At 30.3% G+C, this 16,632-nt stretch overlaps 1 protein-coding gene across 1 annotated transcript in view; it reads right to left on the bottom strand.

Moving 5' to 3' along the window:
* The window catches only part of Myo81F (Myosin 81F), a 102,869-nt gene that overhangs the window by 23,685 nt on the left and 62,552 nt on the right, over window positions 1-16,632 (bottom strand). The window contains 2 exon segments of the mRNA XM_040727964.2: window positions 6,472-6,724; window positions 15,320-15,382. Of these exon segments, the coding sequence (XP_040583898.1) occupies window positions 6,472-6,724; window positions 15,320-15,382 (316 nt within the window).

Genomic DNA, 16,632 nt, shown 5'->3' with positions numbered 1-16,632 from the left:
ATACAAACATATAAAGAAATTATATTTTGTGTATTCAGTAAGGGAACATGATATTATGCAAGGAGTTTGTTATATGATACATCTATTGGGCATATACTCTTTTATTAAAGTGCAAACATGTGTATATAATTAGTTTATATTAGTAATTATAATGGGCGAGACAGAGAAATATGCTGACTTAAAGTTGTTATTATTCACCCATTGTGGAAGCTTAGTTGAATATTATTATTATCAAGAATCAACACATAAAACAAACTTTCACCTATTTTTTTGTCAAAACTGAGCAGGGTTATATTCAGATATTCTTAAAATATGTTTGAGAGGAAAACAGCTTAACTGTCATGGCGTTGTATAAGCTACAAGAAGCCGTGAGAGGAAGGAAATAAATACAAATTCCAACGAGTTTGGAATTACTAGGATATCGATCTTTAGTTCTACTCCAACTGCTGCAAAAACAGACCTATTGAAGAAGGTTGGTACACCAGCGTACACGATTCTTGTATTGGAGATAACCAAAAGTGAAAATCTAGTTTGGAATAGGCATGTTAAAAAAAAAGGAAGCCGAAATCAACATGTTAAGCCTAACAATTCGAAGAATGTTTTGGAGGAGAGAAAGAATAACGCTCATGACGTTTAATTAGATCAGCTGTGACAAGAGCGGAGGGAAAAAATGATATAAAAAAGGGCATTTGCTAGAATTACTCCGATGTCGATCCCCAATTATACTCTGAGTCCAACAAAGACTTACAATAATAACACTGCAACAAATCCACAGGATTACGCTACGTCTTTTATGAGTACACACTAACGTTCAATCAGGTTTTGAATATAATTTAATGTATTTAGAAAAGGATGTCCACTACTCAGGAATTAAATAATAATGACAACTGGTAAGGAAAAAAAAATTCGTTCTTTATACTTCCAATTACGAATTAACGGGCCTGCTAAAAAACACGACGGATTTATGTGTACGGTTATAACGATAGACTGGGATGCATTAAAACTTTCTTCAAATAAAAGCAACCAAAAATGAAGTTAGAACTTCTGACAATTTCAGGAATGTTTGGAAAGGAGAACATCTTCATTAAATTAGCAGCGAGCAGCTATAAGATAAAGGAAATTAACCCAAATCACACTCCGTATATACAAAGAACATATAGTGTGGAATTACACTAATCTTCATATCCAACAAGGACTTACACTTCTATCTACCGAACAAACCCTCATAGTTACTTTCCGTCTTTCATGAGCACGAGTACTAGTTACTACTTTATACTTCGATATTTTGTCTTTAATAATTAAATAATAATCATAACAACTTTGGAAAATAAAAATAAAAACCTGTCAGATTCCCAATTAGAAAAAACCGCTCCCGCTTCCTAGGACATATTTTTTACACCTCTGATTATAATTGTATGTAGTTATGATAATCGGTAGCATTTTTAACTCGCCCGTTTTTTGGTGTTGGCGAACTGAAGAGCTTTTCTTAAGCTATTAGAATTATTATTTAATTCCTGAGGAGTGAACTTACATTTCTACTACATTCAATTATTTTAAAAGTCTGATTGAACATTTCTGTATTTTCATAAAAGACGAAAGGGCACCATGAGGTTGTATTGCAGAGTTATAAACATAAGTCACAGTTGGACTCAGAGTCAAATTGAGAGATCGAAATCCAGGACATATTTTATAACTTCTGTTTATTTCTTCATTTTTGAGGAGAGAATATTTACGTATCAAGCGTTGGCACGAATTTATGCCCTTATGAATGACGGAGAGTAACACTGAGGAGCTGTTGGGGAGTTATATGTAGATATGAACATCGGGAGCATTTAATAGGTCGTCCGTTGCTTTGGACTTGGAGAACTGAAAAGTAAATTTCTTTTCCTAAGCTGTTGTCATTATTATTCTATTCCTGAGGATTGAACTTCCTCTTCTACTTCGTACAATTATTTACATTTGTGTGTAACCACAAAAGATAGAGAGATTGACGATGCTGATTTGTTGCAGAGTTATAATTAGAAGCCCTTATTGGACTCAGATCAATATTGAGGATCGAGATCGGAGAAATTCTCGCCTACGTCCTTGTTTATTTCCTTATACCCCTTGTGACAGCTCTCCCCAAACAGATTCTTCAAATTGTCAGGGTTACCATGTTACTTTTGGGTTACTTTTTTTTATAAGTCAAAAATCCTACCGTTTATATATTTTCTTCTGATTTACAGCTGAGTTATGCATAAAATATGTCTTTGTGTCTTTTTCTTTTCTTTGTGGATTATAATATGAGGTTGAAAGGTAGAAAATGACATTCCTAGTATACAAATATTTATTTAGTGTATGCGTGAGAGCAAACAAAATGATAATTAAGTTTTGCAAAATTGCGTCTTTTATCGCAAATTTATTTGCTCCTTCCGTAATAATATTTGTCACTGTTGGGTTTCAGTCGGAAAACCTTAGACCGGACTAATGATTTTTAGTGTTCCGAACTAATTTGCCCCTTTAAAAAAGTTTGGTTTGGAGCGCTCTCAAAGAAAAATTCCTTCTAGATCGGGCTTACCCAAAAGCCGGTTTATACCGATTCTATAACTGAGTATTTCTAGTTGAGTTATGTTCTAAATTATTAAACCTTAATGTGTCTGTTCGTCGGCGTCTTATAACACGGATAATAGTGTGTACTACACCCGTATACAAATATATATACAAACATCCAGATAAACTGGACTTTATAATCAAGATTAAACCTTCATTGCACATGACACTGTTGTCGAATTATAAATACAAGAGAATGCTAAAATGGACAGTCTTTAGAGTGCAAACCTTTCCATAAAATCAAATGGAGTTATTGTCTATCTCATTTTTTTACAAAGTTATGGTTGAATTTTTTATGTTTGGTATTACATTGACCTCTCAAAATGTACTAACCATATATAACCTTCGTACGAAGTTTGAGGAAAATCGACCCATAACGTTTGCCGTAATCCTTATGACTGACAAACAAACAGGGGGAAGAACATGACCTCTGTTCAATTTTATTGGCGGAGGAAATTACAAATGATTATTGTTGTGACAGCCCTTATTTATTCGATCCATTCCAGTCTTACGGCCAGTTTTTAAGACTCGGACTTCGGACTCTCAATACTAGAGCTTATGAATAAAATAAAGTGGAGTAAAGTCATGAAGGTCCAAACTTTATCAGTTTTAGAACTGATATGCAGGACTCAACTAAACAGGCCTGCAGGCTTCTGTCCTAAATAAGGACTCACACAACATTATTTATTCTTAAATTTCCTAGTAAAATGTATTAAGTAATAAAGAACTGGTGTTTGAGATCCTTTTATAATTGAGTTTCAAGCATAATAATTAGTATTTCTTTAGTATATGGAATTATAAGAAATTATTCCTTCAAGGGAAATATTAATAATGGAATAATTTGATAAAACACGTACACTTCCACACTTCCGTTACTTGGGTTGTTTCGTCCTAACTACAAGGACTTGAATTTAATAAGTATCGCTTATATGCAAAGAAAATAATATGTTGTTTATATGTATATTTTCTTTGTGTGTTGACTAGGGTGGCTCAAATTGCGTACTTATAAAATTAATGTTATTATTTGCGGTCTCTCAACGAAACAATTGGTTCTAATGGCAAGAAAAAAACATGTACCCAAAATTGTAAACTTTGAGCAGCATATCGAGATGGCCGTTCTTTGGTCTTCAATGTTTGACTAAAATGGTAAATTTATCAACATATGCACCCATTTTTATTTTTAATACAAGTGAAACTCTAACACGTCCGAAACGAGAAGAATGCACCAAATAATAGAGTTTGTAATTTATAAATGAAAATTAGTGAATTGCTTCAGTTTCTAAGATACAAAAAAAAAAAATTTTTTAATTCATTTCCATAATTTGAAATTGGCAAAATATTTTGAAGCCAAGTAACTCTACGGATAATGATACACGAGAGCTCAAATTTATGACAACAACTTGAAACGGGATTTATTTCGGAAAATCTAACATTTTTAAGAAGTAAATGAAATCGCCAATAATTAATTTTCTAATCAACCAATCATACAGAACCATACAATTAGATATGTGCCAATTAAATTTTCCATTTATTTGTATAAAATTAACTATCCCAAAAAAGAACTATCAATGAAAAGTTATTTAAAGAGAAACAAAACAAAAATGAAAAAATCACTAGGTAGTAAACTACCCAAGTACTTGTATATTCAGTATTTAGACAATGAAAACTGTGTACAACAAAACTTCAAAGGTGTACTATCATTAAAAAACAAAAATAAAACTTTTTTGATTTATAAAACTTGTATTTTTGCAAGGTCCACTATTAAATATGATATATATTCAAAAATATTTTTCTTAGCAAAGTTTTTTTTTTTTTTTAATGAAAGGAAGAAAAAGGATGAGACAAGTTCAAGTACAACATTGATTTTTAAGGGCCGCCCTATTGTAGACCCAAGAATAAGAACGTGCTTGAAAGAAAATATTTTAAATAATGAACAAAGAAAGGAGAATATATGTAACATGCATAAAAGTAGTTTAACTTCTTACTGTTTGTTTTATTCATGATACAAATGTGAATTCATAAAAAAGTTAAATTAAAAATTAAGTATGTATGTGAAAAAAGAGGAGATAAAACGTCCGGTGATGATATCATTTTGTAACAAATTAGACTGTAACATTAACAGCAGCGATGTCACAAGAACAAAATATACTTATTTTATAAGGATTTGATCTTCCAATTCCAAATATTCCCTTATTTGGTCTCTATTAGCCTCAGAGCCTTCAATAAAGGACCATTAAGTGACAACAATATAGAGCGTTTTTGAAGGATTTTTTAGCAATAGTTTATAGCCTGTATTTGATTTAAGAGACTTAATTTGACACCCATATCGCATTTTCAAATAAAATTTATCCATTTCAAATTCTTTTATTGTGACGGTCAAATTCGGCTACTTAAAGTGCCATTTGCAACATATACAAAGAGTTAATAAGAATAATTTGTTGATCGTAGTGAAGCTTCAAGTATTAATTCAAATATCAGTTATGTACATAAAGTACTATTTTATATGAGTCAGTGTCCCAGGGCCTCTAAAATGCCGGTATACCGCACCACAGTAGTAAATACATATTTGATCGTTTGCTATGATAACATCCACTGGTAAATTGGGGTATAATGTAAAAGCTGTCTCGAGTATTACAAAATGCTAAACAAAAAAAAAATGAATAATTAATCATTTTTTCTATTGTATATAACACATTTCTATGTTATAATAATCTCTATTTTTTTTTTTAAATAAAAGTAAACTGCACTCCTGACAACTTATAATTACATACACTCTTGCTTCCTTCGAGCATTCCTTAATGTTCCATTAATGAAGTTAAGGCATTTCATTAAGAGACTGTGAGATACAATTTTAGTATTCAGTGAGTAAACTGTGTTCTTCTGCAAATAAAATCTTACTAATTGTCGTAAAAAGTAACATTGATTCAACTAGAGAGTAAAACGTAACTTCAAAGCTTCCTTATTTTGGACTGATATTTCTTTTAATTTAAATGAATCTACGAGTCTCAAAATTTGTACATATGAATATACAATATAACATTTTTGTTTTAAAGGTAAAAAATGCCGAATTTTTGAACTTGCTCCACTGAGTATAGCTATAAATATTTATTTTGTGTTAATTCTATATTTCAAAAATTCGGCCGAGTAGATTTCAAATATCTCTCAACCAAATGGGCGAGTATCCAAATGAAGAAGCCGCGTTCATGTTCCAGAACAGGGAGTTTTAACTTTTTTTTTTTTAGTGATCAACCACTTGTACAATATTTATTTAACGCAAGTACCCCCTTACCAGCACAAACCATTTTTAACTTCAGTGACAGGGGCTTCTCCAGGATTATATTTTGGAGAGATGGATTTTTTTGGAAAAAAATCCAAAAATTAAATTTTTTAGGAAAAAATTTAAACAAAAAAATCAAAATACTAATTTTTTTCGAAATAAAAATCAAAAATCCTCAGCTACTCACAAAAAAACAAATTATTTGGGGGAAAAAAATCAAAAATCCATAGCGGTACACACAAAATTCAATTTTTGGGGAAAAAATTCAAATGTAAAAATTTTTGCAAAAAAAAAATTATTATTAGAAAAATTTATTGATTGAAAATCTTACGTATTCACAGAAAATTAAGTTAAATTTCAAATATTGGAATTTTTTTTTCCAAAAGTTCAAATATTAAATTTAATAAAAAACAAAAATTCCTTCATTGGGGGGGGGGCTGCAACCTCTCTTTCCCACTTCCTGCGGACGCCCTTGAGTTATGTACAACTTGTAAAATATTATTTTAAAGTCTCAAGTTCCCTGTGCTGTGGCTTTAAAGGGTACACGTTCCCCGTTCGTGAACCACTAGAAAGGAATACAAAGTTATAATTATAAAATATCTTACCGAATGACTCCAAAATTGTATTAGCTTCAAGGATTTGTTGTTGGACCCAAGTGGATATATTTGCAGTTACAGAGCATAGGTATTCCAGAATGAATTTTGTTGTTTCAGTTTTACCAGCGCCGGACTCACCGGATATGACTAGACTTTGATCCACACAATCTGCTTGAAGGTTCTTGTATGCAGCCTGAGCGATGGCGAAAACATGAGGAGGAAGGGCTCCTATTTTGGCTAGATGATATGAAAAGACACATGCCTGTAATAAATAAATAAAAATAATTATATAAACAGCTAAACAATCAAAACTCTTTTTTCCATTCATATTTAGAAAAATAGTAAACTATTAGATGTCAAAATTTGACCAACAAATAAAAGGATTTAAAACTTACTGTTTATCAAGAATAAATATATTCCTCTATTGCCAAGTTTTATTATTATATCTGATACCAATACTATCTATTAGATCGTTATACAATCTTATTTTCAATATGTAAGTATATAAAATTAACTATTCCAATGGAAAGAATAATATATTTTCCCTAATTAACCAGCTTTTCTCGTACCAAATCGATTTAATTTTTTTTTCGAAATTTAGCCATTTTTAGTGAATATTACTTTCACTTAATTCATATATCAGTGTTGGAACATATTCCAAACTTGTGTTAATGAAATTGAACGGATTTTAAATTTTCCCCCCTGTTTGTACGTTAACTTGTTAGTTTGACTATCTTTTGGTCACCAGGATTATGGCAATAGTTACAGATTGATTTTTACCTAACTTGGTAATATATGGTTATATATGTGCACAATCAGAGGCCATGCAATTATAAGAGGTCATGGTAATACAAAATGTTAAAAATACATAATCTAACGTAACTTTGGAACATATTGAGGTATAGAGCTCAAATTGGTGTCATTATGTAGGTTTAAAAAAGATGCTTCATTTAACGAAAATATCCAATTCAAGCATTGCACGCTTCTTGATGCAGGAAATATAATCTGAAAGATCCAGTGGATTCGGCCTATCTTCTCGTGCTCCTGCAACAAGACGGCGCTCCTGTGTACGCCTTTTGGTCGCGTGTAAAGTCATTAGGAAAGAGAACATACATCAGATGTGTCAAGCCTTCAAGAAGCGTCATGAGGTCATCGCGGACGCCAATGGGGGTACATCGAAGTTTGGAAGAGACAATATAGCCTTGCAGCTTATCTCTAAATATTTTTAGACCATGTCCAATGGCTACGGAAACATATCTCGTTAAAGTTGAAACTATTGATTATTCCTATTTCAACGACGCACTCGCTACAGTACTGACACAAAATAAACAAGAAAATCGTGAAGGGAGGATAACCCCTTTCCAGACAATATGTTATTGTAATATGTACTTTGTACATATATTGTCACTATTTTTGTCCCTTCTCCTCCCCCTTGACATACAAATATTGTATGTAGGTGTATGAAAGCAGTTTTGAAGTCATCAAAATTATGTCTACCTTACAATCACATTTATACTGTATTCTAGATATGAAACAATACAAGTGATATTCTTGTTTCCACTGATAGAACCTTTACACTGACGTCATAAATTGTATCATAATTATTGAAGGAGACACCATTTTGGAAGGCTCCTCAAAGTTGATACATATACTTAGTATTGCATTGGTCCTTATTTATTCGGTTCAGTCCAGTTTTAGAACCGGTCCTTAGGACTGTCAGTACTAGAACTGATTCAAAAAAGAATAAATACAGTTGAGTGACGTCATCAAAGACCAAACTTTATTACTTTTAGAACTGATAGGCAGGACTGAAATGAACTGGACTACCACCGTCTTCATTCAAATATCTATAATACAATAAAATTGACAGATTTCCTATCAATCTTGATTAAACTCCAATAAATGTCTTTATGAAGACTGGATTTTTGAATTATAAATGAACGCAAAGTGAAGAATATATTATACACCTTCCATCTAATTTTGTGAAGAATGATTGAGGTTTGGAGATTATAATATGAAAAGTCCTTAAAACTACATAGTCTATTGGCCTGTTCCAAACTTATACATGTATATTTACAAAATCTTAACAGATGTGCCCTTTATATTTATAATCATGAGCATTACTTCTTCAAGAAAAAGACTACTGTGGTTGAGAAACTATGTAATTTGTAAATGAATTAACAACAACAAAAAAAAAAAAGATGTACCACACCCGTGGAGTCGTATCAAATCATATTATGATGGACTCACTCCAAGTAATGTGTACTATTCAGAGAGAATAAGATTTTTATTATTAATATCAATTATAATAAAGCGTCCACGAAGGAGGAAAATTCTCTGTATTGTTACATTTATAATAATTTGATATTTTTATAGTGGATACACACAAACTATAAATTGGAATAACTTTCCTCCATGGACCCTCGTTCTCTCTTTTTTTTCTCCCACAAAAAATTTCCTCTTTTATACACTTTTTGAGTGATTTTATCATTTCTATATCATATAATATCCACCCTCCTCTACTCCTTATTCTTCATCTATATACCCATCATTCAACTCATCCAAAATTAGTGAAATGTAACAGACTATCGTCCTCTTTTCAAAGATGTATGTACCTAACCAAAATCTGAGCAAATGTTAGAACGATAATATTTGATCATACATCTCAAGAACAATCCAAAGGATTTTTTTTTTTTTTTTTTGGCTTGGCTAACAGAATTTTAAAAAAACAAGTTTTTTGAGAAAAAAAGTTTCAAATATTTAATTTTATTGAAATATTTTTTCAAAAATTTAGATTAAAAATATAAAACTTTTTAGGGAAAAATTTCAAAATCCATAGCTGCTCAGAAAAGACTTAAATTTTTGGAAAAAAATATCTCAAATCTATAGCTATTCACAGAAAATTAAATTTTTTTTTTGTTTACACAAAAATTTTTTTTAAAATAAAAAATTCAGAGCCGTTCAAAAATGTTTGAAAAAAATTCAAAAAAAACTTTTTTTCTAAAAATTTTAAAAGTAAATTTTTTTTTTTTAATATAAAAAAAATCTATAGCTATTCAGAAAAAATTTAATTTTTTGGAATTTTTTTAAAAAATCCAGGGCTGTTTACACAAAAATTATGGAAAAAAATTTAATTTTAAAATAAAAATTTTTTGGACAAAAATTTCAAAAATCAATGGCTATTCTCAAAAAAATGTTTGAAAATTAAATTCAAAATATTAAATTTTTTTCAGAAAATCTCAAAAACCCATAGCTATTCACAGACAATTAAATTTTTTACAAAAAAAATAATTTCTTTTCAAATATTAAATTTTGAAATAAGAATAAAAAATTCGTTACTTTTGGGGGGAGCCCTACAACTGCAAACGCCCCTGACAATAATAGATATAAACTTTAAATTTTACAAACTATTAAAGTTAAAGGTTTACGTCAAGGCTCAAGGAGAATAACTTATTCCCCTTGCTGAAGTTTTGTGTTTTCATGTCTGTATAGGGCTGTAATTAACTTCTTGATATTGTAGGAAGTTCGAATGCTTCAGAGCCTTCTTGACACTGACACCAGAGTGGAGGAGATTTGTTTTGTTTTTTGTTATTTCGGCGTCATTTTTACAAATAGAGACATGGGATAAAAACAAAACTTTTTTATTTTAGTTTCAGACTTTGGTTTCATAATAATTTTCAAATATAATTAATCATTTTTGTTTTCTTTAGTCGTGACTGGGATCTTTTTAGAAATTTAAGTTCAAAGATTAATCACAAAAATTTATTAATTTAAATAGTTTAAAATGTATGAAATTCAGTCAGATGATTCAAAAAGCAATTCATTGTCCATATGTTTGCATTTTTTACAACAATACCAAGTAAATAATTTATAAATTTTCTCATTTTTATTTTATGGTTATTTTAAGATATGAATTGATTTATTGATATCGATTTACGAATCCCTGAAGCGAAATAAACTACGGATTCTCAAGTTATCATTATTTATGGATATTATAAAATATGTATTTTCGATTCTGGAGCGTGATTTATAAGTATTACTATTTCAATTACCCGTTGTTGGGGGAAGAAGTATACATTGTATAACTTTTTAATTTATTTCATTTTTATTTTACCGATATTGAATCTGGTTATTGCATATCTCCAAGTTGACCAGTCAGATTCGTCACATTAGCATTTTTTAGCCTCCATCAACTTTTATCATCTTTTGACTCGAGAAACGGTCACTTTTATTCTGATTTGCAATATTGGAGATACTTAAGTCCGTACAAAGCAAACCTGGTATCTGTTGACACTTCCTAACTCTTGTTCTGTTCTTTAACAAATAAAAAAAACACTTATTTTAAAACTTTTTTCCTAATTGATAGAGGTAAAATTTTATCGCACCCTCACTAAAACTTTCAAATACTATTTTCAGAATACATACTTTTTTAACAACACCCGGTATTTATCTTAGATATCAGTTCATTCGTTCTATATAAATAAATTAGTATTAACAACATACAATATGACTAATTTTGCATTAATTAGCAATAAACAAAAGATGGCAACAAAAATATTAAATGCATTTTTGATTAAAATATAAAAAGATTCGTCAACTGAGAAACACTTTTTATATACTTATATTATTTCAATTAGTGGAGGATTCAATTTAAAACAATCGAGTTTGATCAAGTTCGATGTAATTGAATATCAAGTCGAAATTGAATTACAATATAAAATTATTAGTTATTATTAGGGATGTGCTAAATGCAGAGAAAAATAACAGTTTGAAGATTCGAAAAGATAAAACGGTTGATGATAATGTCTCTATTTTCTTCCTTGCTCCTTCTTTAATAGGATTCCCGCCTACTCTTGCTATGATTTAAAAAAATAAATCATAGTACAATATTAACGTATAATGTTTGAATATAATTTTACAATATTGTACATACACTAATGTTAGTTCAAATGTTGAAGGTTCTCCTTTATATATCAGTTATACATTTTATCTCTCAAATATTATATAAGAGACAGCTGATTTTAACAAGGGTCTTAACTCTGAAAAACTATAAGTATCTCTCACGCCTTCTCTGCTAAATCCCCACCCCTATCAATAGTAAGTTTCAAGGCCCGTTTCATTGTTCTTGAAACTATGCTTTCATGTATAAGGTTCGTTTTATGACCACTAAGCTGTCGTGAGCCGAACTAAATAAATGGGTTACCCTATTTTGGATACAAGCCCTAGTTTGGAGATCCATGATAAACAATAATATATTATGAAAGCTAAAAATGAGGGTGATATTTTTTTTTCTAAAATAACAAAGCAGAAAAACTAGGCGGCAATTAGACAAAAGAAAAATTGTCCTGTCAAAAATATGAGAATGAAATTTATTAAAAATGCCATACTCAATAAAAATGTAGGAACAACTGGAAAGATTTGATTACTCAACATCGAGTTTAGAGTAGTTATACAAATTTTATATATATTGTCCACTTTACTAAGATCGAGTTTTTTCGAGTTTGAGTAATGTTCGAGTCCAATAATATTTTTTCTCAAAAGAGACAAAATAAAATAACATTCTGTAAAGAAATAAAGATTTGTAAGAAGGAGAGAGATGGTGCTTCAACATTAAAATAATCTGAATAAAAAAAATGAGAAAATCCCAATTTTTATTTTTTTTACTTCTTTCATACAGACAGATCCTTATTTCATAGGCATATTTGAGTCAATTATAGGCTTTTTATCCAAATTTGTGGGATGAATTGATATACTCAAGAATTTTCGCTCTACATTAGTACTTTTATTTTGATTAAAAAGACTAATATTGGCCCTCATAGGACCCCTTTCATATAAAATAGATCCATTTCTTATTCTTTTATTGTGACGATTAATTTTTGCTACTTTAAGTGCAATTTACAGCACATTCAGAGGGTTAATAATGATAATCTGTAGATAGAAATGAAGAATTATTCGTAAAAGAATACAAATGTGATCCACAATCAATTTTGAGAAAAATCATTCAAGCTTACTTTTGTGTTGACAGGCTATGTGTGTATACTATATATGTTATCTTCATTTACGTATTAATGGACATGATCTTGAGTTTACATGTATATGTGTTATTTTTAATTAGAGGCATGTTAAATAAGTAGGCTATAATGTGAGAAGTCACTAAGCATAATGAAACTAAAGAGACTCTTAGGAAAGAGACCACAAACTAATCAATGGAGACAAAAAACAATCAAATTTAAAATTGTCTATTCTGCTATATAGGTCCCTGATAATGAAGAGAGTGTAGTGTGTCTTTTTGATAAATTATTCACATTTTAAAGGAAAGTTGTTTTTATGATTTTTTTTTTTTTTTTTTTTTTTTGAAGAGCGAAATTGGACAAAAAACCTTGACAACAAGATATCAATCACAGGGTGTACCCCATCCCCCAGTGACTGCACTAAGTTCATCTTTTGCTTCGCGTCATTGATAATATTTTTTGTAAAGCAACATTACAGTTTATTCTCCTCGCGCTCTACACAAGTCATATTCCTTGTCATTTTTTGATCGAGTGTGTGTAAATGAGTTAACATAATATAGATAGATGATTTTTTTTTATGTGCGCTAAATCACTATTCAGCAGTGTTTCTAGTCTGCCGTTAGAGTATCTTTAAATAACACAATATTGAACAAGACTATAATATGTTCAAGAATGCATCAAAAAGAATAAGGATTGATATCATGGTAGGAATAAATATATTTAGAGCAACATTCTATTGATTAATATTATTATGAATGTAATAGGAATTCCTGCAAATGTTATTAGATTAAATATCGTGGGCTTAGAGCCAAAATGGAAAAAGTCATTTTTTTAAATCTCCAACAAGTACTAATAGCCCCATGACTATTCAATTGAGCAGCTTACTATAAATGCAAACTAAACTGTTGCAACCTTACAGTATACGGGCTCCAAACTAAAGAGGATTCTGTTACATCGGGTATGAGGGAGAAGCATCTCGACGAACCAATGAGATTTCAAGCTGATTGCTGAAATATTTAAACAGATTGACAGCGAGGGAGGTGTGGCGAAGGCGATAATGTATAAACAGCGATACAAAGTGGAGGATAGAACCGCAACAAGATATTCTGCACCTCCATGATTCATTTCCTGACAACATCCACCAATATAAATGCCATAGAACATAAATGTTTTGAGTCCGGCCAGGGATGAGTAATGAAATAGGAGGAATATTGAGACAAATTTCTTAAGAGAAAAAGAGGAGGGAAACATGCTCTGAATGTGTTTTATAAATCATACTCAGAATCCATTCCACTGAACAAGGAAAAAAAAACTAACATCCTTTTGTTATTACCCATCTGCACTTCCAGACAGATGGCAACCCTGTTTTACAACAGTTTAAAATGTGACAATTGAAAAATTCAAGACTGTTCTCAAAATAAAAATATTCGAACTGCCCTTTGATAATTATTTTAGAGGCAAATTGTAACAATACCTCTACATGTAACGCTTTGCTTCTAATATCTTTTTTCTTCAAAATTGTGACCAGTGACATTTTGCCCAAGTGAACCCAATGACCTTATTTACAATTACTCTTTTATAGTGTGAATGAAAACTAGTAGTCAAAGATTTCTAATCCAGTGTGTTGAACTCAAGATTCAGAACATAAACTCAAACTTTCATTTACCTTTTACTCATATATGATCAATTGAGACTTGTTACATTTTGGCTCTAAGCCATTCCATGAGAAATTTTTGACGAGGAAACGAATTTGACTAAAATTTGGAATCTTTATTATTGACAATATACCATTGAATATCCATTGAAATATGAACATTTTGACAAAATTGTATTTTTAAATAATAAATTATATCTTGTTGAAGCTTAAAATTTAAAGTGTTTAGACTATAATGGACCACTCGCCACCAGTTTAAAATTTAAATTTCGGAAATGTAACTCAAACCAAATCTGAGTTCTGATGCCTTAAAGATGAAGAAATCAGCATTTTGACCACTATTTCATAATCTATAAGTCATAAATTTTTTACAACACAAATTTAACTTTTTCCTCTCTTTTTTTTGGTATCAACTTCATAGAAATTAATATGTGTCATGGAAAAACTTGGAATGAAAAATTTCCATGAGGATTTTTCCTTTTTTATGGGTACAAACTCTCAGCTCTTGCCAACATTTGTGTTCCGTATGTTTATTTTAAGATATATTTACCTCTGCTTTTCAATCATTACAGATTCATTTCGTGAGTGCCCCCCAAAAAAAAAAAAAAAAAAAAAACACTTGCTGAAAGATAAACTAAAATTCCTTGATGATCTTTCCAAAAAAGGATCCTATAAAACACAAGTTGCCTCAAAATTGGGAGTTTTAAAATCATTATAATTTACATAAGTATGCAAAAAAAAAATGCGGGTTTATATATATACATACTTCAGATATTTAAAAAAAACCTGGGTATTCAACTTTTCACTAAAAAAAAAAGCTGTTTCCTTTATCCGGATTTGAATGTATATGCTTTTTTTTTTAATTTTCTAAAGCTCTTAAGATATTTATAAATCACATTCAGCTAAATAAATTAACATCCTTTTTATCAAACTAACTGATAGCTTTTTAATTATATTTGCATACGAATCAAATATTCTTCAAAATCCAAATTTCTTCATATTTAAGGTCTCAAAACTCAGAATTGTATTAAGTTATAGATAAAAAAAAACTTTATTTATAAGTTCCTGTACTGTCAACAATACCAGATAGTAAATTTTAGTCAAGTCCGTAAAAATCCTTAAAAAAGTTATCATCCAATAAACCCACATTTATAATTTTTAAGGAAAGAAAGTAAATATAAAAATGCCTTACCGAATCATAGATTGGAAGTTCCTTGTACGGATTGACTGCGACGAGGATAGTTCCAGTATAAGTCTGTAAAAAAATGAAAACAAACAAATTAAACACATGTTTTAATATTTACTTAAGGTACACTATACACACACTATTCTGCTCAAGGGGATAAGGAAACAATATATGTAAACTAACAATGTTTTTTTAGAGAAAAAGAACCAACTTATTTCATCTATGAAATTAAGTTAAGAAATAGGTAACATCTGGAATTGTATAAAACATGACTTTTCTGTATGTTTCAAAAAAGAAACCAAAAATTAACAAGGTCAGTGTTGACTCATACAATTTGAAGAAAGTTTGGGAGAAAAGTAGCATAAAATGTCATTTCGTTTTATTAAATCAGCTACAAGCAGTTGTGAGATACGGAAATTGAGAGGGAATTACTCTAATGCTAATACTTCATTCTACTCTGAGTCCAATGGGGACTTGCACTAATAACAAGGGATGCAGATCGGGAGCTTTTTGGGCGTGCTAAAAATGAAATCGAAAATCAAAATGGTTACCGGACCATTTGAATAATGTTTGAGAGGAGGGTGGCAGCTTAGTTGTCATAGTAGTTCGTTAAATTAGCTACAATCAGCTGTAAGGGAGATGGAGAGGGAAATGAGGAAGGGCAAACGGATGAATGCCTTCGATGAAGCTCTTTAATAATACTCTGACTGCTACAAGGACTCACAATTATAAATCCTCAACAAATCCTTAGGGTGACTCTCCTTCTTTAATGAGCATATACAAAAGTTTTTTTTTATATATCAATGATATGGTGTTTCTAGTAGAAAAGGAAGACTTTAATTAATAATGAAAACATCTTAGGTAAATTAAATTCCCTCTACAGTTTGCCAAATTATAAAAACCCGGGTGAGCTTCAAAATCCACCCGATTTTCATCCCTAGTTATAATTCCTCAACTTAAAATTTATTTTCCAATATCTCACAGCTAATTTAATGAAAGATAATGACAGATAAGCTGATCTCTTTTCAAGCATTCCTTAAATTGTTTGAGTGCCAATGTTTAATTTCGGGTTTTTTTCTTTTACTTAACGAAAAGGCTTACAATTTGCTATCTTATCTGCCGGTCTGTAAAAATAAAAGACACCGAAAATTCCATGGTAGCCCATATATAATATATATTGAGACCGAAATAATCGGTCCTCGATTTAAAAAATAATTACATTTCAGGGTCTAGGATCGTGGATCGAATTTTTTGGTCAGGATGAAAAAAAAATCATGCAAAATGTGGGTAATTTTTTTTTTTTTTTTTTTTTTTTTTTT

The sequence above is a fragment of the Lepeophtheirus salmonis genome, chromosome 2, assembly GCF_016086655.4.
Source record: "Lepeophtheirus salmonis chromosome 2, UVic_Lsal_1.4, whole genome shotgun sequence".
NCBI classification, from domain to species: Eukaryota; Metazoa; Arthropoda; class Copepoda; order Siphonostomatoida; family Caligidae; genus Lepeophtheirus; species Lepeophtheirus salmonis.
The sequence above is the reverse complement of the archived record's forward strand: the minus strand, read 5'-3'. Positions and strand labels throughout refer to the sequence as shown.